Source organism: Labrus bergylta, chromosome 10 (genome assembly GCF_963930695.1).
Source record: "Labrus bergylta chromosome 10, fLabBer1.1, whole genome shotgun sequence".
NCBI lineage: Eukaryota > Metazoa > Chordata > Actinopteri > Labriformes > Labridae > Labrus > Labrus bergylta.
In genome coordinates, this window is record NC_089204.1 from 27072137 (window position 1) to 27097034 (window position 24898).

At 40.0% G+C, this 24898-nt stretch overlaps 1 protein-coding gene across 4 annotated transcripts; it reads left to right on the plus strand.

Moving 5' to 3' along the window:
• The first annotated feature begins 1908 nt into the window (after positions 1–1908).
• Positions 1909–24023, plus strand: fam135a (family with sequence similarity 135 member A). Of its 4 annotated transcripts, none has more exons than XM_020632780.3 (21): positions 1909–2165; positions 7670–7799; positions 9030–9109; positions 9810–9949; positions 11537–11607; positions 11724–11897; positions 12043–12169; positions 13451–13604; positions 14157–14234; positions 14602–14651; positions 15989–16147; positions 16280–16353; positions 16541–16695; positions 16813–18748; positions 18841–19001; positions 19095–19186; positions 19743–19840; positions 19938–20089; positions 20187–20297; positions 20889–21002; positions 21979–24023. In XM_020632780.3, the coding sequence occupies exons 2-21, from the start codon at positions 7723–7725 to the stop codon at positions 22182–22184; spliced, it is 4209 nt and encodes a 1402-aa protein (XP_020488436.1). In that variant the 5' UTR covers positions 1909–2165; positions 7670–7722; the 3' UTR covers positions 22185–24023. The 4 variants fall into 4 exon arrangements, with proteins under 4 accessions (XP_020488436.1, XP_020488437.1, XP_020488439.1 ...); XM_020632781.3 differs by having other exon boundaries at positions 15992–16147; XM_020632783.3 differs by lacking the exon at positions 14157–14234.
• Positions 24024–24898: the final 875 nt, after the last annotated feature.

The window sequence follows — 24898 nt, forward strand, 5'->3', positions numbered from 1 at the left end:
AAAAAAAATCTCCCTTTAAGTAGCACATCCTGACATAATGTTTATTTATTTTTTTTTTAGGATGTAATGATGCAAAAATCCATTGAAATATCAAAATGAAATTCTTGATTTCCTGGTTGCACATGGAATTATTTTTTAAAAATGGAAATGTTCGTGCAGGAAAATAAGAAATGAAACTGCTGATTATCCACTCATGTCCCTTCTTTACATTTCCTTCCTACATTTTGCCCCGTCTAACTTGCTGTTAGTGATGAATGGATGGTATCTGAGCATCGTAATGTTAAACTTCTATTCTAACACGTACTATAGAGAGGTTATATGTTTGTTGGCCAAGTTAAGTCATTCCTCAGGAAGTCTACAAACAACTCTTGGAAAGTGTTTTTTTAAAGCACTTTTTTGACCTTGTGCTGCTCTCAGTGGTGGACAGCAGCAAAGTAAATCTGTACTTAAGTAAATGTTTTGACTATCTGTTCTTAAGTGGAGTAATTTTTATTGGGGAAACTTTTACTCTGCTACATTTGAAAGACAAGTATCCTACTTTTGACTCCACTGCATTTCCATGAATGTTCCTGTTACTCACTACATTTATTCTTTTTTTGTTGTTGTTGCTAAAATCTAGTAATATGCTGCACAATTGCATAGTTCAAAAGGCCGTGTAATGTAATAGTGTAATATGTTCTGTAAAATCTAGTTCCTGTTAACATGGTGTGGGGAAAATGGCAACTGGCAACACTGTGGGTTGGTGTATGGAGAGCCTTTGTATGTGTTGTTGAATGTGTCTGTGTCACTTGTTTTGTATGTTTTGTGTTGGACCCCCTTCGAAAACGAGACGATTCATCTCATGGGGCGTCAATACATTTACAATTTAAGTAGCCTACTCCTGTAGTTTAACTCTAGTAAGGATTTCACTGAGCAAATTGCAAATGTATTGGAGTAATATTTGATCAGGATTTTCTATACTTTTACTCAAATCATGACGTTGTGTACCTTGTCCACCACAGCTGCAAAATATATATTAAAAACGGAACAATTTGAATTTACTCAATTTAAAACTATTGTATGATGCTTCATGATTAAGTATGGAGTCCTTGAAGTCCCGAAAAGTATAAAAATGTTGTGTGCACAAGTTAATATAATTATATCAAATTAAATTAATAATATAACAATATAGCCTAGACCAGGGGTGGGCAACTGGCGGCCCCCATCAACCCTCAACGTGGCCCTCAGGTTAATTTTTTACACATCAATTAATTGAAAACATGAAGAAAACATGATGAAATCTGCCATGAAATCTTGAAAACCAGAAATATGTCCATAATAATGTTTGATCACTGGTATATGTTGAGTTAATTTGAGACATAATCGACTGTAATCGTTTTTGTATCCTACAATTTGGCCCTCTGGCAGTGAGAATTAAATGAATGTGGCCCTTGCTGTGACCAAAGTTGCCCATCCCTGGCCTAGACCTACCAGTAGCGGAGTAATACAAATATATTGTGCGCATTAGTTTATTTTTATTTTTTTTAACTTTTTGGGATTTTAGGAGTTAAAGATAAGATAAATCTAAACTTTATTGATCCCCATGGGGCAAATTTCTTTGCATTACAGCAGCTCAAGAAAACAGGAAAAAATGAATAAAATTATTAAAAATCAAAATCAAAATCAAACATATGTACATCATTTAAATAAAGGCAGAACAAATACAATAATAGAATAGAATAATACCAGGTAACCAGTTCCGTAATTAAGTCAAGAATATATAGGCCTAGACATTATTTAAAATGTTTGACAGCTCAATATTATTCACCCTCCTCTTTAATGGGTATTTTGAGAGTTGCAATTCTGCCCTTAAACTGCGCCTCTGGTATGTGCATGACCGCGCAGTTAGATGTGCGCGAACGGGGCAGCAGAGCAAGAAGCAGAGCCTGCTGTCAGAGCGTCAGCAGCGGTTAGCTCGATGGCTAACAAACAGCAGCTGAGCGCAGAGATTCACGGCCAGTTCACTCAGTGTAACGTTGTCGTTTAAATGGGCGTTTCTCGCGTAACGTTATCAAGAACCAGGAAGTGTAATTTTTTAACACAGTGGTGTTTTCTGTCGGCTCTCTGCGGTGAACGGGGGACGAGAGGACTGGATAGCTAGCTCCTGTTAGCCTGCCAACGCAATGGTAAGTAACTGTTAGCTTTAGCTTTAGCTGCGCGTTTAATGTGACGCGGGTTGCTAACGTTACGCTAACTGGAGACAGACCGTGAAGTCAGACTTTTTTGTTGTATGTTATTTCATCAATGTCTCGGTTAGTTTCTGACATTTTTTCTGGGCCCCTTTGGTAAAATGTTGCTTCCCACCTGTAACATCATTATTACCTTTATAAACCGAGATTCTGCACATTCACCGCCTCTCTGTCTGTAAGGCATCAAAACCCTGTTGCTAAGTTTAACAGCTGTTTTTAAACTGCTCTGCGTTTTATTTGTCCGGGGGGGGGTTAGCTATTACCACAACGCTTTGTCAAGGCCCGGTTGTATTTATTTATAATCACACCGACGTAGGATGCTTTAATTTTTACTTTCTCTGAGAGAGATTTGTTGACTCAAGTGCCAGTTTCTTATTTCCTTATCTGCGCCTCAGAGATTGGTTAGTATGAGAGGCAAAAAAAATGACTAAAGTATAAATAAGTAAATAAATGTTGGGAGAAATGCATAAATAAATAAATAAATAAATGTTGGGAGAAATGCATAAATAAATAAATGTTGGTAGAAATGCATAAATAAATAAATAAATAAATGTTGGGAGAAATGCATAAATAAATAAATGTTGGTAGAAATGCATAAATAAATAAATAAATAAATGTTGGAAGAAATGCATACAATAATTTATAAATAAATAATTAAATAAATGCATCAATAAATATATAAATGCTGAAAACAATACATCAATGAATAAATAATAAATACACTTTGTTAATGAAAAAGGCTATTTATATATTTTTACATGTATTTATTCATTTATTAGCGTATTTCCACAGTTATATCAATCAAACTTTATGTATATAGCACCTTTCAGACAAATTAAATTGCAGTTCAAAGTGCTTAACTTAAGAGTGCAGAAAAGTTGTTGACAAAAAGTAGTTTATAAAATCATTGAGAGACTAATGCACACCAATAAGAATTAAAAAATATGTATAAAAAGAAAAGAAAATACGACACTTAAAAGCAACAAGATATTAAAGTAAATACATAAGAGGAAAATATTTAAAATTGTCGTAGGTTAAAAAAGACAATACAGTAATGTTAAGATTTGAATTGATATAAAAGCCAGACTGAATAAATGAGTTTTAAGGCTGCGTTTAAAAATCTCGATATTCTGAGCTCCTCTCAGACTCTCAGGAAGGTTTGTTCCACAGTCTCGGAGCGTAACAGCTGAAAGCAGCTTCACCAAAGGTTTTTGTTCTGCTCTGTGGAACAACTAAGAGAGAGGAACTGGAGGATCTGAGGGGCCGTACTGGTTCATAAGCTAAAATCATATCTGATAGGTAGTCTGGTGCAAGGCCATGTAATGCTTTATAAACTAATAAAATAATTTTAAAATCAACACGAACACTATTCATGTTTTTATTTATTTATTTATTTATACTTTAGTCATTTTTTGTCCCTCATAGGTTAGGCGTCTTGTGGCATCTTGGTTTGTTTTTGCGTTTTGTTAGATGAGGATGGTCGGTAAATTGAGTATGTATCGCCTTTTAAATACTTAGTGTTTTTACTTGATGAGTGATGATCAGCTTGTCTGTCAGGGAGCACATTCAGCATGTTACTAAAAAAGCTAAATGTTTGACTGGGATTTTATTCCAGAAACAAGTCCTGCGTTTCCTTTTATTTACAAAAAGAATCCACCTTTTTATCTGTCCTTGATTAGAACAGTGGAGGTTCCCATCTTTTCTTCATTGGAGCCCCTCTAAAATTAAGATCAGCGTGGTTTTACTGATAATATCCCATCAGAAAATGCCTACACGTATTCTTACCAAAAGACCTCTCCATAAACTACCCAGGAAGTGTTTTTAATTTACTTAAGTTAATTTGTGTAAACTAATTTTGACAACCTCAGAGCAGAGAAGGCCACACGCCTCCTCTCAGGGCCAGGTTGGGAACCAATGATGTATTGTACATGAATGCCTCTGCTCAGAGTCTTGGTAGGCTGAACATTGGTGTATCATGGTGCAATGGGATCACAAATTGTGGATTTCTTACTCATCATTGTGCTTTATATTGTAGAGCCAGCTGGACTGATTTATGTAGGCTACACGCTGGCTTGCACATTGGTGTATCTTCATTTACAAAGCTATTCTGGGAAAGATTCTGGACTACCTTTCCTCTCTGTTAATCCTTGAGGGACAGAATCCTCAACCTTTGTTTGTTTGACTTTGTGCAAATTTGTCATTCTCAAAGTTAGAACTGAGTTGGGAAAGAAAGCTTAAAGCTTTTCTGCACCTTTGAACAGGCTACAGTCTGCTGACAAAACTTTACCCTGAATGTATTTAAATCCTCCGTTAATCGTTTGAATCCACTGTTTTAGCTGAAGATTTGTATGATTGTTTTTTCTTATTATGTAATGTGTACTGTACGAGTTTGAGTGTTTTGATGTTGAAACTTTCAACTGTGTGATGTTTCTATTCTTGGCCAGGTCTCCCCTGAAAAAGAGATCTGTAATCTCAGTGTGACTAACCTGGCTTAATAAAGGTAGAATAAAATACAAATAATTAGCCAGGATTTTAAGAAATGTAGCCAACATGTTACAATGAATTTTGCAGACATTGTTTAAGAACCAGCTTGGATGAAAGTAAACAGAATCACCTTTTTCCAAGAAAAATCATGAACATTAGCTGCATCTGGCCAATTCTGAAAATACAAGACTCAAGTAATACATCAAAATTATTCATTTCTGACTCTCCCGAGGTCATACCTAGATTTCCCCAGAGTTTGGGTTGATTAAACGCATGGGCGGCTGTGGTAGGGTCGGTCGTCTCCTAACAGAAAGGTCGGGGGTTCGATCCCCAGCTCCAGTAGCCACATGTCCGACATGTCCTTGGGCAAGACACTTAAACCCAAGGTGCTTTCGCTGCTTCATTGGCAGTGTATGAATGTGAATAAATGGGTTAAGTTACTTCAGATGGTCACTTTAAATAGCAGCCTCTACCATCAGTGTGTGATCGTGTAGGTGTGACCTGCAGTGTAAAAGCGCTTTGAGTAGTCAGAAGACTAGAAAAGAGCTATACAAGCTCAAGTCCATTTACCATTTAAATGTGGCATTGGGCTTATGACTTATGATTCTATTGGTCACTGTAGCTAGCTCACATTAACAGGTTAGTTGGTCTGTTGGCATCAACATTGCAGCATTCTACTCAAGAGTTTATTTTAACCTCGTTAATTATCTAATTGCAGTAACACTAAAGGCAATAGTGTTGGCTTAAGAATAAACCTGATAAACCAGTTACTCCGACGACCCCCAAACACAACATCCGACTTTCATTTGATCTGTAATGTTGACACTACACGTTAATTACCTCGCTTGGGTTTTTTTTAGCTCGATTGTTTGTAAAAAAAAATGACACGTACCTGCAAAAGAAACTGGTTCACTTCCTATTTTACAGGTTACACTACTTAACAATTCCTTATTTCTTCCTTCCTTATCCCAGTATTGGAGCTCTCGCAGAGTAAAATTACAAAGTAGGCTCGACAAAGCTGCTTTCACTGCTTTAAAGTAATCGTTCAGCTTGTTATGTATTGTACTTGATCACTTAATTCACAGGGCTAAGAGATGTTGGACTTTCTGTGAAGCTACTTTGTGTTCCTTTTTGCTATTTCAAGGTTAATGGTAGGGAATTAACACCCACCCAGAATACTTCAGATACAGCCAGTTAAACTATTTTACTATTTGTGTCCTTGTTTTCCTGTGTTGTGCACATGGTAACTCACTGCTAAGTACTTATTCCAGGAAGGGATGCACATTTAGCTATTGTGTTGTTGCCATGATTTTTTTTCAATCAACTGCCTTTAATATAATACTTCTTCCAGGAAGGAAAGCATAATCAGCTATTAACAATACCTGCTACCACTGGCTTTGTCTCAGTCATAACCCGTCAACCGGGTCAAATTCAATTGTGTCTCATTCACATGTTTTCACTGGCATGAACAGAATGACATGTTACCTCCCACTGGATAATTTATTCATTTCATACATGACTTATTCAGAGATTGTCTGCACCCTTGTTTCTGCCAGTTTCATTTTGCCCCTGCTACAGCCAGAAACAACCACACGACACTTTCTTAAATGATGTCTGAATATGTCCTGGTCTAAAAATGTTTGCATTAAGAGACACTGGTGTCTGTGTTTATTTCTAACACAACCAATGGCTCATATTATATTTCAGGCCTATCTTTGTAGGGATATTCATAGTATTTTTCTTCACTCTGTCACACTACTGCTGTAATTATTCGGGCTGTTGAAGAATTATTCGGGCTGTTGAAGAATTATGCCCAGAGGATATTTTGCCTCCTTTGCCAAATGTAGACATCATGTCCTTGTAATAATTCCCCTAAAGGCTCTGACACACCAAGGAGATCGTCGGCTGTCGGTCCTAGTTGGAGCGTCGCTGAGCGGTCATCGCCCTAGTTTTTGCAGTATGTTTGGCTCTGTCTCTACCTGTCTGACTTTTTTTTGGACGATTCGACATGTTGAATCGGCGTCGGTGAGAGGAATCTCTCTGATTGGTTGTTTGGAGGTTTCATTTATCTCCAGCTCTCGATACAGGTTCAGGAAAGCCCCTTGAGCCGGCCGCTGTAGTATCCATGCTTTCACCCATTTGTGTGGTTTCTCCTTATTTGTCGCCTCTACCTCTTCTTTTCTTTTTCCACTAAAAGAACAAGAGCTAACAAAGCCAGCGCCATTTTCAACTTTTTATCAGACATTATTCCCAATTAGTAGGCTACCTGTAATACAAGTGGTGCGCAACAGTGGTGTGAAAATGGTCTTCTCGTGTCATAACAACGGACTACGGCCACCTGTTGTACTGGAGAGTTATTTGCTCTCATGCATGCGCAGAACGTACGTGGTGGTTGGCCGTCAGCTGTAGTCTTTGCGGTGTGTTTTAGTGCAACTTTTTGTCCAAGAAAAGAGGCGTTCTTTGCTGTCTGCTTGGTGTGTCAGGGCCTTAAACAAAATAATGCTGCTCAATCATCACTTATAGGCCTCTGTACATGTGTGGTGGAGACTGTGTCTGCAGAGTCCCTGTCTTCTGCCTGTATTTTGATGTTTTGGTTGACGACAAGCCATTCAGACTCACAAATACATGGGATGCGGACCTAGCATCAAAGATTAAACATTGAATCTTGTAACTAATGCCCACGATAAACCGATCGCATCTAGTGAAACACCTTAAATCTTAGGAGTGTGTAAACTATGTCCTAAATTAGATATTATGTTCAAACAAGGCTACGTTTGAATTTACACAGAGCTGGTGCTACCCAGTGCAGATCGTCGTTTCTTAATGGATTCTTCTAAGCAAAAACGTTAAGGTATTTACCCCTATGTCTCTAGTGGAAATGCTGTATTTTAATGAAAGGAAAACATGTTTTCTCACGCCAAGATTTATTTTTCTAATATGATTTATTTTCCTTTCAGGCCAACAGATGTACCCCAGATGATATAAGGCACTTCTGCCTCTAGAGACCAAGATGACTGAAGTCCAGGCAACAGTGGAGTTCTCTGTGGAGCTCCACAAGTTCTACAACGTGGACCTGTTTCAAAGAGGGTGAGTATTGTTTCCATCTCACTACTCACTACATAGCTAATATACCAGCATTTGTTCTTGTAATCCATATAGCGCCCTCCTCTGCTGGTGAAAGAGAACTTCTAGTGCAATACAATGATACTCAAATTAAATGCTTTCTGACTGGTGAATAAATCTAGTAATATTGGTGCATATCTGATAAAATTAGCAGATACTATCGGCTAAGATTGCCTGATATTATCGGCTGGCCGATAGAGCCACACTATCCAGCATATTATCCTAATGATTATAATATTTTACCTATGACTCATTTGCATTGTAACATCAGATGTGTTCTATTGTAAAATATGTGAATCCTGATTAATTTATATATTTTTTTAAAACCTTTGCTGTACCACAGAGCATCTCTCCTTTTGCTTGGCCGCTGTCAGTCAAAGAGTCAGTCATAGTGGATGTCAGACGGACATGGTGATAATGTAACCACCGTCTGGTTCAAACGCGGTTAGGTGCAGACAGTCATCAGCAGAACAGGAAGTTTGGTGGTTTGCGGTCTTCCTGAGAGTCAGTATGGGAAGTTTTTAGTCTTGCTTCTACTTTTCTTGGTGTGAAATGACACAAAAAAAAAACAATGGCGTGATTACCTTGTTTAGTATTAAAAGCATGTTCTTCTTAAATACGTGTGTGTCACAAGACTATTAACCTGTAGGCAGAAGTTCAGATCATCATGTCAGAGTCAGACCAAACAAAAGGAGCTTACATTGCATTGTAGCATAGTAAAAAATAATCCATTCTGCTGCTGTTACTAAGTGGCTTTTATGCTATTTAACAAGCTACACATGTTATTCCTATGTTTTCCCAGTTTCCATGTTTCTTGGAAAACTAAGAAGGAAAAACGACTCGCATTTCAAACTGCTGAGCTCTTACAGTCGAGGTCTTTAGCGTCTGGAAAATTCTTTCGACAGCAGCAGTGTGGTGATACTTACTTTTTTGCTGAGACAAAACTCCTGCTCTATTCTCCCTGCTCATCGGTGCTTTAAGAGCTCAGGTTCACCACACAATCGACTGCAAGAGAAAGTGCTCATTATTCATTAATGAAAGGTGTGTAGTGTCATTTTACAAGTAGAGGCACTTGTCGCTGACCCGTGCGGTTTGTTTCCATTTCACAAGTCTCTAATGATGCTTCTGACCAACCTCATAGTGCTTTGTTTTCATACCATTATTGATTTTTACAATATGAGTTCATATTTTCAGGTTCTACCAGATCCGTGCCAGTCTGAAAGTGCCACCTCGGGTCCCACACAAAGTTGAGGCCAGTCTACTTCACCCGGGAGGTAAACACTTTTTTGATGTTTTGTCCCCTTTCTGCAAAAAACCTGATTCAGATTCATATCTGGGCGACCTGCATGAAGCAACACTGCTGAGTTCCTTACCAGGGATTGGTTGTTTCCTTGTAAACACAGACAACATGTTTTACTAATTCTCCAGTTGAATTCTTTTGGATTTCACTGCAGTTGTTAGAAAAATTATCACTTTTCAGGGACAAGAGCTGTACTAATTGAACATTTGGTTTGCTTATTTTGTTGGCAGGCACTTGACTGATGTCTTATGCCACTCCTTATTCTCAGTAATTTCTCTTCAGCTTTGTGCATATGCCTCGCCCCCTTGCTAAGAAACCTGCAGAGATTCTTTCACACAAAGCTCTCAATTTTCTGTCGAATAAACAGGAACACCAAGAGAGTGTGTGATTTTCATGCTTAAAAATTTAATTTCCAAGACTATGTCAACCTCGCTTAATAGAGTAAATTTAGAAGCAGCCACACTTTCATCCAGACCTAATACAATGTACCTCGTCAGATAGTTAGCTCATTTACAATCGTTTTTTAACTTTAAATCTGAAAAATACAAATGCATTTCTCTCAAACTCTCTGTAAGCTTTGATGGTTCTGTTCCCGCTCACGTCACCAGCTTGTGTATATTATATAATCTACTCGGATGTTATTTACATAGTTAATTGTAGTTTTTCTTTTCTAGGCTCTGATCTGGCATTTCCTGCTTCAATCCAAGACGATGTAATCAGCAGCAAAACTTTCCAAATCCTGTACAAGAATGAGGAGGTTGTCGTCAACGACGTCCTCATCTTCAAAGTTATGATGCTGCTTGATGAGAAAAAGGTAAGTTAACTTGCTTTTCCCCTGGTTCTATAGCTAAATGCAGTGCATTATTGTGTTTTTGCCGATCTGGGTGGCACAGTTCAGCAGAAACAAGAGGCTACAGTATTTTATAAATCTTGCTTGTTAGTTGATTCTTTCCTGTGATGTGTTTTCATGTTCTGCCCATGCTTCTGTCTCTTGATCATTGTCAGCTTGAATTGGCTCCCGGCATACCAAGCCGTGATCCAATAGACGAGTTGGTATAACCTATGCATGCATCTATATTTTTCACAAGGATTCACACCATTGCAGAATGTTCCCTTTCCATAAAGATTAGTAAGAGTACAACATGATGAACCCAGTTTGGCTTTGTTCCAGTCTGGCTTGGAATGCCGCACTAATTCTGTGTTTGCAGCCACACCTGCAAAAGGGACTTGACTGTTTATCCAATGACACATACTTGAGGCTTCAGTACCTAATGAAGAGCCAACCTGGGCTTGAAGCATTCAACTCTTGTGAACTTAATTTAGGGAACTGCATTGGTGTTTGCAGGGAGAGCTTAGCAGTGTTTCAAGCCCTTGTGAAATAGATCTTATTATTTTTTTAAACTCTGGACTTAGAAAGTGTAGAAACAACATCTTACAGAGTGAGGACCTGCAGGATTTTCCAATACAGAGTCCCAAGCTTGTTTTTAACTACATTTTGCCATTAATTCTTTATGTACTTTAACTTATTGTAAACGAGGAGTGGGTTTCTGAGGCTGCATCTGAACTCTGGTGAGCTGGTATGGAGGTGACTGGGGTGGACGAGGGTTACAGCGATCGCTCTGAAATGACAAACTGACTGTGGAAGAGAGAGAACAGGTTTTACAATTTGACCACAGCAGGATGATTGGTTGAGAGAGGTTGTGGCAGAGTCGGGTTGGATTATTTCTTAAAGAGTAAACACCCTAAATCAGCTGATCGTAAGCAGGGAGACAGAGGAAGTGGTATCACTGTATCACTGATAGCACAGCTCCCTATGTCAATACTGTCCATTTACAACTCTGTTTTTGCACATTTACATTTAATCTTTCATATTTAAGACTAGTAATGCTTAGTTAAATCCTGATTGTATATATTCACATTCTTAGTTTTGATATTTTTAGTGCTTATTTACTCTGTATTTAATATTATATTGTGTTTAAATTTGCTAATATTGTGTGTTTGGACAACCTGCTGCTGTAACGCCACAATTTCCAAGTTTGGGATCAATAAAATGATTCTATTCTATTCTAGAGAGGGAGGGGCTAAGTTGAATGAAGAAATGTAATAAATGTGTGAGAGAATATAACCAGGCTTCTTGCTTGAATGTACTCAGAGCTCCATAAAGAGTCCAGTGTTTTAACTGCAGAGGTTGACTGTTCTGTCAGGTCTGATAATGTGATTTTAAAAGCTGATATGTTCTTGGGGCGATGGATTAGAAATGTGTTACAATGATTGGAGCTGATACCTTCAAACTAGAATAATGTCTTGATGGTTGTTATGTTGCAGATTCACTAGAGACAGCACTTGCTTTTACTCACTCGCTCTTAATTTGACTCTCTCCTCTTCTTGTCATCAACATCAGGTGGAGGAGTCCCTCAATGACATGGATTTTCAGCTCTTCTTGGATTTATATTTCACAGATGGTGATTACACGTAGGTGTTGTAACATTTTAACTGAATGTACTTGTTTAAGTGTTTGTGAATATGAAATGTGCATCTCTTTGTGAACATGAGATGTCAGCTTCGTCTTCATCTTTTTTTCTCTACAGGCCAGATGATCCAAGCTCTCTGCAGAATATCAGCAGCCGCACTCTTCGTTTGCACTTTAGCCTTCAGCGAGGCATCCACCAACATGTCAATGTCATGTTTGACTATTTCCACCTGTCTGTCATCTCTGTAGCCATCCATGCCTCCCTAGTGGCATTACATCAGCCCCTTATCAGGTACGACTGACATACCCACATCACATCACACTACATATTCAAGTGACAACATAGCTGTCACATCTTTACAGTGAATAGAGGTCGAGGAAACCAGACTGGCTGTTTCTTATTAAGCTTTGAATTCTCCCTCCTTGTGTTTTCCTAGTTTGCCTCGACCAGTGAAAACCACATGGCTTAACCGCAACGCTCCAGCTCAGAGCAAAGACTCAGTCATCCCCCCTTTGGAGAATGTGGTGTTCGGCAGCAGTTACGTCAAGCAAGTATCACCAGATGTAAGTGAACCATCTTTATAGCAAGGACAGTGTCTTCTAAAATCTCCCTTTCTTATTAGATGCTAAACTTGACAGTGACAGTATTTTTTGTACAGTTTTTCAGGTGTTCTGTTACACACTGGGTTTAATTAAACTCTGGATAAAAAGTAAATAACTTTCACAAACACTCAAAAATGTTCTGTGGATTTCCAGCTTTGTTCCTTTTTATGAGCTTAAAAAACAAAAGGCCTGTTATGTATTAAAGCATGGCTGCATTCAAGTTATACAGGTTTTGCTTATGAACTGGACATGGCTGTCTTCTCAGATTCAACAGTTCTACACCTCAGGTAAAATTGTGTTCTGTTCACTGCACTGGAAGCTCAGGACTATGTGTCATGCTGTTGACAGATAGAGTAGACGAAGAGGAAACTATCCGACCCACCGTCACATTTGGCCCGGAGTAATTGGCCTCTCCTGACAGAGGAAGGTGGCCAGCTAAAGTTTCCCTGAGATGCAGTAGTGTGAATGTAGCGGAGTCATTCAGGCAGAACCGAGGCAGTGCCCCTCATAACTCCTTGATGCATCCGTAACTGGCTGCATGGGAATAACGAGCCATCGACTGCTATTCATTTTCTCTGCAGGGATCTCTGCAGAAGCTGCTATAAAACACTGCCTAGTACATTTAGCACACTAAATGATTGCCTTGAAATAGCTGGCAGGTTAATTTGTTGTTATATATATATATATATATATATAAGGTCACAGTGGTCACTGTAATACCAGAGTATTGAGATACACTGTGCAGTAGCATTCATTTTTAAACATTTTCTTCTTTTAAAGGTATAGTTCTATTTATATCCCTGTACTGTATATACCTGTGGTTATATCATCAACCAGTCGATGAACAAGTCTTTCATTTTCAGATTTTGTTTGACTCTGAGGAAGTCCTTTGCACCTCCATAAATGTGCCTTTTTGTATGCTGCAGTATTTTCTTTAGATGTTGTCTGAGCGAAGGAGTCTACTGAATTATATTTTGAATGTCTATCATTTATTAGATGTCCATATGCTACAAGAATGTATTTGTCTGTGATCACTGACTGAAGATTTTATGGGTTTTTTTGTTTTGTTGTATGATAGATTTAGCATTTAACAGAAAAAAAACTGTAATCAAATCAGCAAATATTACAGATTTTATTTGCTGTGTCTGCTGCTGTAAATATTTTCTGCTAACCCAAACACTCAGTGATATTGTTCAATTGAATCATCTAAAACCTCCTCGCCGTGTCCTTCTTATTTCTCAGGGCAGGACGTTCTTGGTATCGGACCACTGTCTGCAGCATGCCTTTGGTCTACACAACAGCCTTTGCTCCAATCTCCTTCAAGCTTACAAGGGTCTCTTTGATTACTTCACCTCTATAACCAAGGACCTGCCCTCCTCCCATCGCATGGAACTAGGTAAACTGCACTGCGGCTTCACATGAACTCATGTCAGAGGTTGGGCCTACACCGGATGGTAAAGTAATAAATTCTTAAAACCCAGACATCAAGAGATGCTTCTGCAATACTGTTTATTAAACTCACAAGCACTTAGAAGGAAACAGGCTGTATAATGATATGCCCTCTGATTAATTTTGCCTTGATTTGATTTTTCATTGTTTTGTTTTTCACTGTCTGTTTGTTGCATATTGTTTTTGCCCTCATGTCATTTCACCTGCTCCCTACACATTAACCTATTCTCCCCTGTGAGCAGACTTCAAAGCCAGCTACCTGATTAGTTTATCCAGCAATCTACCTGTGCTTTACTTATCTTAGTTTACTTACTAAATCGTACTGTCAACAAGTAGTCTGATAACCAGTGGACTATTAGGCCACATTTTAACAGCTCCCAAACACATCTTTGTAACTGTTGCTGACTGAACCTTTTCCATGCAAGTGGAAAGATGTCAACCCATTCCTAAGGAAAAACTATCAAAAGGTTAAATATGCCTATATGTGCAATCTTACTAGCCAAGCCCAGCATGCAAGTCCTATATGAGAGAGTACTCAGAAGACCCTATCCCAGAAGTCAAAGGCACGTCTACATAGGTATGTCCTGACCCTTACAGTACCTCAAATAAACCTGCCTATCTCTCACTTTTTCTTCCTCACTCCAGTTTCCTTCTCCTAGAAAACACCATTTCCTTTCTATGTCCCACTCTGCAGAATCAAGTGCTGTCATTTCACTTTTTCAGTACTATGTGTATATAATCCATCTGCCTTCCAACCTTTTATAACCAGACCTCGTACAAAGACGATTCTAGGCTGTCTTTGGTCATTTTATGGGAAAAGTACTTTCTAACACCACTTCCTTATTCAGCCTGTTTAACGGGTTCTTCTAAACCTTTCTTCTGCTAAATTAAAGAAATAAATCATGAAAATGATTCTCAGTAATACTGTTACTCTGCTTCTTCAGAACAACTCGACTTAGAGGCCCGCCTTGCTGATTTATGTGACCAAGTCAAGGTGAGACCTGTTTACTGCTGGGTTTTTTTTCTGTTTCTGATTCTTATCATTTAACATGCTATATATGCATATGTGTGAAGCCACAAGCCTGATTCATCATCAAACTAGTGCTTAGTGTTTACTGCAGGAGGTGTTAACTGGAAATATGGCAGTAGGCCATGTAGAAGCTCTCCAGTTAGTGAAACTGTTTCATTGGATGAATGTGTCTGCATGACTGGAGGGCATGGGCATGATTTATTGGAAGTATGCAATCGTGATGAGATTTATAAGTGATGAGAGCAGTTTTAAGATTTGCCAGGATGTGTTTAAGCGTAGCTATAATCTCTGATACAACGGTAGCAGTTCAGTAGGTTTTTGTACAAAAGCAAAATGAAGCAAGCTGGACCAGCCAGAGGTCCACCTAAAGTACCCAGAACTTTTAGCCCCAGGAGCTGCTTTTCCAAGGGATTAGAGTGTTCCCCCAGCTCATTGTTCTCTGTGATTCAGCTTAAGTCCAAAGACCTGTGAATATTAGGAAAATGAGTCTGCGTACATATGAAAGAGTGTTCTAACTGCTGGAAGTACTTTACCAATCATAAATATGTAGTGCTGCACGAGTCAACCTGTTTTTCTGTAATGCACTTCCTCCTAAAATGTCCCTAGGCCTTTATTAAGACCCTGATCCCTGCAGTAAAAACCCTCCTACAGTGATCAGTCTCTAGTGAAGAATCCCGCAAACAGTAGCATGCAAAGTGGATCTGTTGATGCATGTAAAGCATGCAAATCTTTTAAGTGGACTGGAAAATGTTCGCATGCTTCTTAACAGTTTGTAGAGTCACATTTAAAACAAGCCTTTAAAGGATTTCATGATTGTGTAGGCGAGATAGTCTTTAGTGGCTGGGTCCTTGAGTCCTAAGAGGTTGGCTCTCTCTTGATGAGTAGTGATAGAGTGTTTTGCAGAGCTGTTGAATTATAGATCTTTCTGTAGATGATAGTCAGGGTTGCACATTACACGGGTTGAAGTGAAATACAAAAACACAGAAGAGACACTTGTTTCCAAATTAAGTATTTCATATCTAATGACAATCGGTCAAAACAGAAAAAGGGAAATACAAAAACGTTTGTTTATTTTGGGCACTTACAATGTCTCATGATAAAGACTGCTGGTAAATGCACTTTTTTTGCAGAAAATTGGATTACAGTGCTCCTCTGTCTTTTGTGCTGAAGAGGTCCATGATGCAAACTCGTGTGTAAAACAGACCTCTGACATAGAACTGTGCCACTGCATGTAATGCAGGTGTAAGGAAAGGATGCACACTGGAGCCCTCTGGTGGTGACTTGTGTCTTTTTGCTTTTAGCAGAAAGCCGAGTCTCCTGATGAGCTGGCAGAACTGGTCAATATGAACCTGGCTCAGCTCTGCTCCCTGCTCATGGCACTCTGGGGACAGTTCCTGGAGGTCGTGTCCCTGCAAGAGCATGTTGCTGCCCTGTTAGCTATGGAGCATCACACACTAAGAGTGAGTCCCAGCTTCTTAAATCAACCACATTATTGATAAATGACTAGTCACCTTGCATTGATAACTGATCCAAAACTATTCATCATTCTGAACAATATTCTTAAACCAACCCTTAATTCTGTGAAAATGCAGGTAAGACGGTTTGCTGAGGCTTTCTTTTGTCTTGAACATCCAAGACAATCTGCACTGGCCTATCAGGAACTACAGTAAGTTGCAGCAGCATGTTCATCTTGATTGTGAAATATAGTGTTGCTATTATAAAATCTGTGCAGGTACTCGCTTATCTGAAATACTCAAACACCAGGTATGGAAAAACCTGACTCTTTTTTTCTCTGACTCTTTCTGCTGCCCCCTCCCCCTCTCCCTCCGTCCTCCTCCACCTCCTCCTCACAGTGCTCACAGTCACCAGCAGATGACTAATGCTATCAAAAGCTCCAGCTACTTCCTGTCTTTGCCTCCTCTTCCAGTGGAATGTGTGGACCTTGATGGTGATGTGAGCTCACTGCCAATCATCTTTGAGGATAGATATCTGGATTCAATCACCGAAGGTAAGTCACAGTCTCTCCATCAAATGTAACATACATCTTGTAAATTCTTTAAGTGTATTTGAACCGAATGTTTTGTCTTCTCTTTTTTAAAATTTAAAACCTGGTGTGATTCTGAAGATCGTGATGGACCTTGGCTTGGCGTGCAAAACACGAGGACTGGCTCAGCGTCCAGCAAATTAGACAAGCCCAGCTCCAAGGACTGCAGTGCAGCAGCCAGCCCCATACCCGAGTCTCGCTGTGCCCCTACGGATAACACCTGGCCAGACAGCTATGATCCACCACCTAAGTCCAAAGGGAAGTCAGTCAAACTGAAGAAAAACTCCAAGACCGATAACTCCAAGAAGCTTATTAGACAAGGTTCAAAAGACTCTGTAGTTCTGGTGGGTTATAAGAACCTCAAAGCTCCTTTTAGTGACACCAGTGCAAAGTACAAGGAAGGGGAGGCTCCTCTCAACCAGGAACAACAAGATACCTTACAGGGTGACTCTAGTCATTTAAGGACTAATGCCAATTCTGTTTTCGACTCTGGTGCCACATCAACACGTACTGTTGACTCTGTTACAGATGACAATGTAACTACTGCTGCTTTTCAAAAAGGTTTTTTCAAAAATCCAACAAAGTGGGACGGACAGAATAATCCTCAGGCAGGTACTGGGGCTATTGCTAAATGCAACCAACCACTTCAAAAAGATGAACAAGCTGACCACAGTGGCAAAAAGCTACCACCACAGTGGTCCTCTGGGCTGAAGCAAATCGAGGTGAAGCCAAGTAACAAGGACCCATACCAAGGAGACAAAGTAACGGTTCTGCTGCCGTGTCGAACCGATGGCACTTTCAGTCGTAACGTTCCCGAGATCACCCAGTCAGACCTCTGTGATGCAAAACAGTCCATGTTTGACTCTATATTTGAAAGACCAAGTAAAGAAGCTGCACAGCAAAGTCAGTCCTGTCTAGTCTCAGTAAAGGTTAAGAGTGATTGTATCAGGCTGCCAGATGGAGCAGCCCCTAGTGCCTCGTCTCGCCTTTCAGATTCAGGAATTGATAGCGAGTCCAGCTCCTTTGCCACTCACTTTGTCACAGGACCGCCGTCCAGTGCAGGTCCAGGTACTGTTGAATCCAGTGTTGCTGCCACACAGCCGACAGAGAGGCCTCTATTGAGCCCCGCGACGCGGCCTGTTCAGCACAGCTCGGTGCAGAAGCCTGGTGGGGCTGCAGAAAATCTTTATCCAGAAAATACTAGCGCTGTCAGTGGAGTCCAGTCCTCTCTCACTTCCATTAACTCCTTACCTTCTGATGAAGAGGGCGAAGGGTCCTCTAGAGGCTCTAGTGGAGCTGAAGTCAGAGGCAGGAAGTCCAGTGTCCTGGTGCAGGAGCAGAGTCTAGTTTTCTCTGAGGATATCACAAACAGACCGGCCATCGACGCGACCGGCAACCCTGAGCCTGTTTCAGATTCCAAACTTGTAAAACCTGCCTTTGACTTTGAAACGGACTCCAAATTGATCGGCTTTTCTGAAGTTGGACAGGAGGCGGCGGCTAGTTCTGGGGCCAGTAAAGAATCCCGTAGTGAAACCAACACCGCCTGCCCCTCCAGTAATTCTGGCACCAGCAGCACTGACCTGGTAAAGCGTGGGATGGTAGAAAACTACTTTGGCTCGTGTTCTAGCACCGATGTGTCAGAGATCAGCCCTGTAGAGACATCTGCTATCACGCTGGGCATCCAGACTGCACCGGCGCCGGCTGAGGAGGACGAGGAAGAGACAGAGCATGAGATGATCGAGAACGGCTACTACGAGGAAGGCGACGGCTACGCTTTTGTGAACGGTGTCGCCGACGAGGAGCAAAGCGGGGCTGACGCAGCCGCTCAAGAGACAAGTCTTATTTTTGAACATCTTGGCATAGGTTACATCCATGAAACAAAAGATCTATCGAAAGCTCCCATCTGCTCCAACCAAGCCTCTAGTGGGTACACTTTGGCAAGACCCCCTTGTCCCTTCACTTCCTTTTCCATCAATCTGCGGTGGTACGAATGTGCACCCACGCCGCACATGAAAGCGTGAGTCATCTTTCACAATCCCACTGGATGTCAAATAACTTGCAGCTATTTGTCCTGACTATTCATAAATGGCGTTTAATTCTAACACACAGGTTCATTAAAGCCAAGGAAGACATGAAACAGCTGAAGCTCCCTGGCTTCCTGTATAGTGAGGTACCTGAGCTGGCATCCACCGTGCCCTACTTTAGCTTGGAGGAAGATGAAAGCTGTGAAGAAGGCATCCATCTCATAGTCTGCGTCCACGGCCTGGACGGTAGGAAACAATCTATTCCAGAGTAAACAAGTTGTTTTACCAAAAAAAACAAAAAAAACACAGTGACTTTTACTTTTACCTTTATCGCTGCAGGTAACAGTGCAGACTTGAGACTTGTGAAGACTTACTTGGAGCTTGGACTTCCTGGGGCTCGTATAGACTTCCTCATGTCTGAGAGGAACCAGGTGAGGCACTGCTCACGTCAGATATTAATTATTATGAGCTTAAACACCCCTTAAAGGCTTTATATGCAATTTTTCACACTTAAATATAATATAAATCAAGTATATCCTCTGAAAATAACTCTGTGAGTCATGACTGTCTACAATGGGTGTAACACCCGAGTCCCACTGTCTGTGATGTTTTCAGAGTTTTCAGAGTCCTATCTTCACTTTGTTTACATCGCCGGGACGGCCGGCTGACTCCTCCCCTCACGTATAAAAGTTGTTTAATTGAGGGACTAGAGAAAAGAAGAATAACATACTGTACTCACTGCTTAACTGTGTTTCTAGATCACGCTCATTTCAGGTAAATTTACATGCAGTGTGAAGATACGAGCATAATAAAGATCACTAGCATTAGCATGCTAACACAACAATGCAGCGCAAGTTGTTTTGGTTTCATACTGGTGCTCAAGGGCGACATCTGCTGGATCAAAAAATCATATATAAAGCCTTTAAAGATTGAAATACATGTAAGAAAAGGTCCATCCATCTTATTTGAAACTCCTTTCTTCCTCAGAATGACACCTTTGCTGACTTTGAGTCAATGACCGACCGATTGCTGGATGAAATAGTCCAGTACATCCAGATATACAACCTCACAGTGTCAAAGATAAGGTACAACGTTTCTTCTGAGTAACTTAAGTAAGTTTGTCAAAGATGCATGTGGATTTGTTTTGTGTCTTCACAGTCTATCATTTTTCTTCTTTTGCAGCTTTGTGGGTCACTCTCTGGGTAACCTTATAGTTCGCTCTGTGCTAACTCGGCCAAGGTTTAAATGCTACCTGAGCAGACTGCACACCTTCCTTTCCCTCTCTGGACCTCACCTGGGCACGTTGTACAACAGCTCTGCTCTCGTCAACACAGGTTAGTTTCAGACAGCGAGCTTGAATGGCTATGGTTTTATTTATTCATTCCTATGAAGTCTGTTGAATTACAGTTAATTGTTTTGTTTTTTTCTAAGGTCTTTGGTTCATGCAAAAGTGGAAAAAGTCCGGGTCGCTCCTGCAGCTGACGTGCCGTGATCACTCGGACCCTCGCCAAACTTTCCTCTACAAGCTCAGCAAGAAATCGGGTTAGTTTTGCAAATGTCTTACACAGAATACATTCGAGGCTGTATGTGTGGATTATAGGGTCTGTGTTAGGTGGGGGTTGTTTCTGTTGTATAAATCCAATGAAGAAATCGTGAAACAGACTGGAGGTTATAACACCATTTAATTGGCCGAGGTCAGACAACTTCATCAAACAAGCACACTTACAAATCACTTGACTGACAAAGTGCTGACAAAGTAACAGTGTTCACAGTGCTGCTTATATTCTGTTGAAAAGGTGCAACCCACAAATTCCTTTCTATTTGGGTGCATCACCATAAACAATGAAGATGACATGACACTGATTTGTATACGTATCAGATGTAGACTCTCTGTCCAGCAGACAGTTGCTGACAACATATAGTTGGCTCCTATCCATATATAGATCTGCTACTACTTAGGTGCTTCACCCATATAAGGTTACAGCTTCAGACACCTAAAGGTAGGAGTGTTAACAAGTGGTAGGCAGACTTGAATGATACATTTCACAAAGTTACCAAGATGAATGAATTTCATGACAATTCGTACTAACAGTCTAAGAGAGATAACTTCTTTTTATCGTCTTTTTTTTCAAGGTCTCCAGTTTTTCAAGAATGTGGTGCTGGTGGGCTCGCTGCAGGATCGCTATGTTCCCTATCATTCTGCTAGAATAGAAATGTGCAAAACTGCATTAAAAGACAAACAAACAGGTAAGTAGTAGAGCAGGAGTGGTTTGAGATGAGCAGCATTCAAGCAGAACAATCCCAGAGTCCCATTAGCTCTGACATATCAAGTAGAGGAGGAGGGTTTTCTGGCACAACTTCACATACTGCCAAGGTGCATGGATAGTGAAAAACTTCAAAGGGGTCAAAAAGCTTCAGCAACACTTTAACAAAGATCAACTTTATTAGACTGAGGTGTTGGCTTATGGCCTTCATTAGTGTCATAGCAAGGAAGGCATCAAGTACAAAAGATTATGTTCGTCTATCCATCCCTCCCTTCTTTTATTACTTCTTTACAGTCACCTCATCTCAGTTCTTTCTTCATACCACAACTGGGGCCCGTTTTAGTTGGCAGCTTTTGTGCAAACACTGAAATGAGGGAAACTCTGGGCTTTCCGTTTCAGAAAGGGAGGTCACTCAAACCCAAGAAGTCTGAGTTCTGAGTCAGTGAACCGAACCTCGTCTGGAGCGGGTTTTCTTTAATGAACCCTGAGTTTCTCCCCATCTCCTCCCTCTTTCAGAGACAGAAACGCCGTTTAATTTCCTCATTCTTTCATTCAGTCCATATCACACGCGTGTTAGTGGATATTCACTGATTGTCTGAATAAAAATCCAGGTTGTTTATGTTAGGTATAGCCTACTATAGTGTATAAAACTAACTTTTTTGTCTAACATGGCATGTCTTTTAGTAGAGGAGCCTCGAAATTAAGGGGCTACAATAGTCTACTCTGCAGGGAATAAGAGCCTACATTAAAGTCAGGAGATGTTAATGTAATTTGGGCTGATAAATAGGCCAAAACTAAACAGGATAAAGGTGAAAGGACATTTAGCCTATGTGTGTGAATACAGCATGGGGTACTACATTGAGATCAGTTTATAGATCCTCAACCGTGGAACTGGTTAAATATCATTGAACAGACCAAGTCTTCCTCTTTTCAGCCTCTTTCTCTCTCCTCTTCATCAGGTCCTGTGTATGCTGAGATGATTGAGAACCTGCTGCTGCCAGTACTTCAGAACAAAGACTGTAATCTAGTGCGATACGATGTCATTCATGCTCTGCCCAACACAGCCAACTCCCTCATTGGCCGAGCCGCCCACATCGCCGTCCTCGATTCTGAGATCTTCCTGGAGAAGTTCTTCCTCGTCGCAGGCCTCAAGTTCTTTCAGTAGAACGGAGCGAGAATCGAAACACGTGGCTGGAGATGAGGAATGTGAAGCTAATACCTCACTGCATCTAAACCTTATTCTGATTTTTGGTATTTTAATTAACTCTTACTTTTTTCTATATACATGTAATCTCTTTTTAAAAAGCATATGAGCAAAATCACAATTTCTCTCATTTCATGTTTGAATCATGGTGACTATGGAGATTGCCAGTTTTATTTTTCTACTGCCATTTTCAAAAAATTTCTTTGTTCTCGTTTGGGAAATGATTTCCTCCACCATATGCTCTATTTTCAGTGTTATTTATGTGTTCTGTTTTCACTCTTTAATTATTCTTTCTCCAAGTTATTGACGTCATATTAGATACTGAACTGGAAATGTAGCTGCTACAAAAATGAAAACGGCTGTTTTTGGTGAGCTGGCCCAAGTCAAGTCTGCACATACAGTCCTCACCATGGCAAATGTTTTCCCACCAGTTCAAAGAGGCACTGCATTGATTTGCACCACGATTACATTTTACAAAGGTTTTGTACTGAAAATGGTCATTTGTACAACTTACTTTTTTATCAACGATTTTCCATCATTTTTAAAAGGCAAAGGTTACATTTGAAATAGGATTGTTGCTCGGACTTTGCAGCCTCGGCTTTGGTCTTTTATGCTGTTTCTTACCGTTGCAGCATAGTATTTGCCCAGCCTGGTGTTGGGAGAACAAGCTATGACATAACTACATTTTATGAAAGGGGTTTTAAGATATGCTCATGATTCAGCAGAAGCACATGTTGGTGATATGAACTTGTTTTATTGAAAGTATTTGGTCAGTATCTCTAGTGGTTATTTAAGTGTTTCAACTGGAAAGTATTGCTTGAAATTAAAAAAAAAAAAATGTTTCTTGGAAAATTGTTTATATATCGTCATACTCTACCATTAAATATGCATATTATAAACTTGTTTAAATGACCTTTCTTTTTTCACTAGATTTAGGTTTAGGAGAGTCAGGTGATCTCAAATGTTGTTCACTAAACACTCAAGCCTAGATTTGACTTACCGTACATTGATTCATGTTTCCTCACTTGATTCGTTTTTGTTCATATATGGTTATCCTAGTGGTGCTGTTGGTGTAGCGGTTAGGTCGTCCCATATGCAGAAGCTTTAGTCCTTCAAGCGGGCGGCCCGGGTTCAAGCCTCCCGCATGTCATTCCCCACCCCACCCCCCTCTCTCTCTCTCTCTCTCTCCCAGTTTTCTTCCTCTATCAACTGTCCTAACAAATAAAGGCAAAAAGACATTTAATAAAAAACTTTAACATTTCATTATTTTCAAAAAAATCATTAAAGGCATTTCTATCATCAGTCCTGCAGGTGGCAGTGTTATCACAGAAAGCTCTTTTGTTATGATCCATAGTAATTGTGCGATGTGTGTAAAAATGTCAAAGCTCGTACTGTTTCAACATGAAGTGTCATAATTATGTATTTGTTTCCCCCTCCCATTATGTAAAGTCTGCACAGTGAATACATTGTATAGTTTTTATTGCACATAACACAGTCCTGCTCTCCATCTTATTTTATGTACTTAGGACATTTTATCCCCACTGAAGTGTTGTGTTTTTAGGCATAAAACGTTTGGAAGCCGTTGTGCTACAAACTGATGGGAAACTACTGTTTTTTTTTGTTCTGAAAATGGTAGTTTTTATGTGAGTGATGGACAAAGAAAGAATGAGGCAACTTGTGGAAATGATGGTGGAGTCATCTGAGTAATAAATAGGACTAAAAGAGTTCTTCCTGTAAAATAATAAATATGTACCAATTTACCGTAGTCTTGATTAAAACGCAGACTTACAGAAATATATACTTCTGGAGAAATGGTCAGTTTGTATCCTCATGAAGAAGTTTGTCAGACCTCTCAAAACAAACTTTCTCTTTCAAAAGAGGCGGGAAATAAGGGGGCATGCAAATTTATGAAGTAGAAAAATCTATATTACCATCTAATGCACTCAGCCCTTCATTTTCTTTCTAGTTACTTTAAGTTAAAAAATTACAACAAGCTCACATTTTGAACTCACCTGGGTCTGAAAGCGGAAGGGAGGCAAATCTCTGCAGGTAATGTTATCTGATGTATAATGCAATTACACAGCCGTTTTGTTTAATCAGCATGTTGTGCAATTTTAAGTTCAGGCACTACACAATGCTATATAAATCCTTATAATGGCTAATGTTTTCCTATTAAGTCATAAGTGCTTTTGCAAGAAAAGTGCACTTCTCTGTTTTAAGGAACAACCATGTGTTATGCCGAGAAATGCATCCTTGCCAAGAATGGCACCTTGTAAGACAATTCAAAATATGGGAGACACAGTTTCTACACTGCTGAATTTTGCATTTACCCTTAAATTTCCTCTACAGACACTTTAGAGTCAAACACTGTTTTCAGGCTAATGAAATGCATATTCTGAGGAGTCTACAGAACACTGAGGACAGAGGCGCTGCTTGTCAACAGGCAAGGCAGGCAACTGCTTGGGGCCCCAGACCAGTAAGGGGCCCCAAAAGACTGACAAACTTAAAACTGCAGCAGTAGCTCAAAATGTGCAAATTCTGCAATGACAGTAGGTAACCTCCCTAATGAGGCCCCATCTGACAGCACTCGCTCCCGTTGCCCTGCTTAGCATCTCATGTATTATTCCTTCATTAAAAATTAAACCACTACAGAGTATTATCTGTCTGGGAGTGAA

Coding starts and splice junctions, on each gene's coding strand:
- fam135a (XM_020632780.3), top strand. CDS start 7,723: ATGACTGAAGTCCAGGCAACAGTGGAGTTCTCTGTGGAGCTCCACAAG. Junction 9,110..9,809: donor CAGTCTACTTCACCCGGGAG/GTAAACACTTTT, acceptor TTTCTTTTCTAG/GCTCTGATCTGGCATTTCCT. Junction 11,898..12,042: donor TTACATCAGCCCCTTATCAG/GTACGACTGACA, acceptor GTGTTTTCCTAG/TTTGCCTCGACCAGTGAAAA.